General features: G+C 65.2%; 1 protein-coding gene across 1 annotated transcript in view; it reads left to right on the plus strand.

The window, feature by feature from the left end:
- Nucleotides 1–791: 791 nt before the first annotated feature.
- The window catches only part of EMIHUDRAFT_451987 (hypothetical protein), a gene marked incomplete at its 5' end in the record, with an annotated part of 2396 nt that continues 1893 nt past the window's right edge, over nt 792–1294 (plus strand). Inside the window, 2 exons of the mRNA XM_005765929.1 lie at nt 792–958; nt 1152–1290. Coding sequence (XP_005765986.1) covers nt 792–958; nt 1152–1290 — 306 coding nt within the window. The remainder of the gene's footprint in view (nt 959–1151; nt 1291–1294) is intronic.

Consider the following 1294-nt stretch of genomic DNA (forward strand, 5'->3'; position numbering starts at 1 on the left):
TCCCCAGAAGAGACTCCCGACAGTGGCACAAGAAACCCAAAACATGCCGGCACAAATCTAGCGTCCTCACTCCCAACAGGGCGCATAAAAACGCCGGTAACAACCAGATTAACACGCCGACTCATAGGGAAAGTCAATCATACCCGCGACAAATTCTCATCACGGACGTCTCCTAGCCAATTCATCCCTCATGAACGGGGGGGGGGGCGTCCTACGGCCGACGCGGTAGGGTGGGCGCGCGAGAGGGCCAGACGTAGCGCGGGCCCCGCGCAATTAGCAGCCGGATCTTGCGCCGTGGGCAGTGCGCGCGCGCTGGGTGTGGCGGGGCGCACTTGAAGTCGCTTAGGCTCTCGAACGGAACCGCTTGGCCGACCGGCGCCAGCATCGTCTCGGGCGGCAAGTCCAGGTTTGTTGCTTGCGTCTTGAGTATGACCGTGGACTCGGCGACGCAGGCGGTGGCGGCGGCCAGGTGCGCCAGACCGGCGGCTGGGTCCTCGGCGTCCTTATTCGCCCCGGCGGCGGGCGGCGGCGGCTTCTTGGACCCGAAGCCCATCGCGTCAGCGGGCGGCTTGAGGACAACGCGAACGCCGCAAGAGCCGCGGTGGGGTGTTGACGCTACCCCGCCGATCGAGATTGCGATAAATGACGGGCGGAATTCTCTCCTTCATTACGATGCTTAGACGCCTTTCACATCTACGTTGGGCTAATGCTGAACTTGGATAGCCCCCAAAACGGGATGGCGCGGCGGTGGGAACGGCGGCGAAACAAGTCGGTTCAGTACCGGAGCTCTAATGGGGTTCCGTAAGAGCTCCGCGAAGCCCAAGACCGGGCCGCCGCCCCCCGTCGAGGATGGGGAATCGCCCACCGTAAGGATGCGCAACCTTGGCTACACGTACGCGACGTCCGAGACCCGCCACCCGAAGAAGAAGGAGGACAAGCACGCGATCCTGAGGCGCATGTACAAACATGGCCACGCCCTACCACGCCCTACTAGACACGTTGCCCGCCGCCCATGCGCTTGCGCACGCCCATGCTCGGCGGCCGCGGCCGCGGCGGCGCGGCGGCATAAGCAGCGCGCGCGCGGCCACTGCATGTATGCACGCGCGCCTTCCTCTGACTCGCTGCTGACTCGCGCGCCCACCTCTCTGCAGCTTCGAGAGCGTGGTGACCAAAGAGCTGTGCACGGCCGCGCTCATCGCGGACGGGCACAACGGCGACGCGGCCTCCACCGTCGCCCAGGAATTTCTCCTCCATGCGATCTCCGCGAGGCTGGACCGCGCAGACGAGGCCGCCT

Source organism: Emiliania huxleyi (assembly GCF_000372725.1).
Source record: "Emiliania huxleyi CCMP1516 unplaced genomic scaffold EMIHUscaffold_53, whole genome shotgun sequence".
Taxonomy (NCBI): Eukaryota; Haptophyta; order Isochrysidales; family Noelaerhabdaceae; genus Emiliania; species Emiliania huxleyi.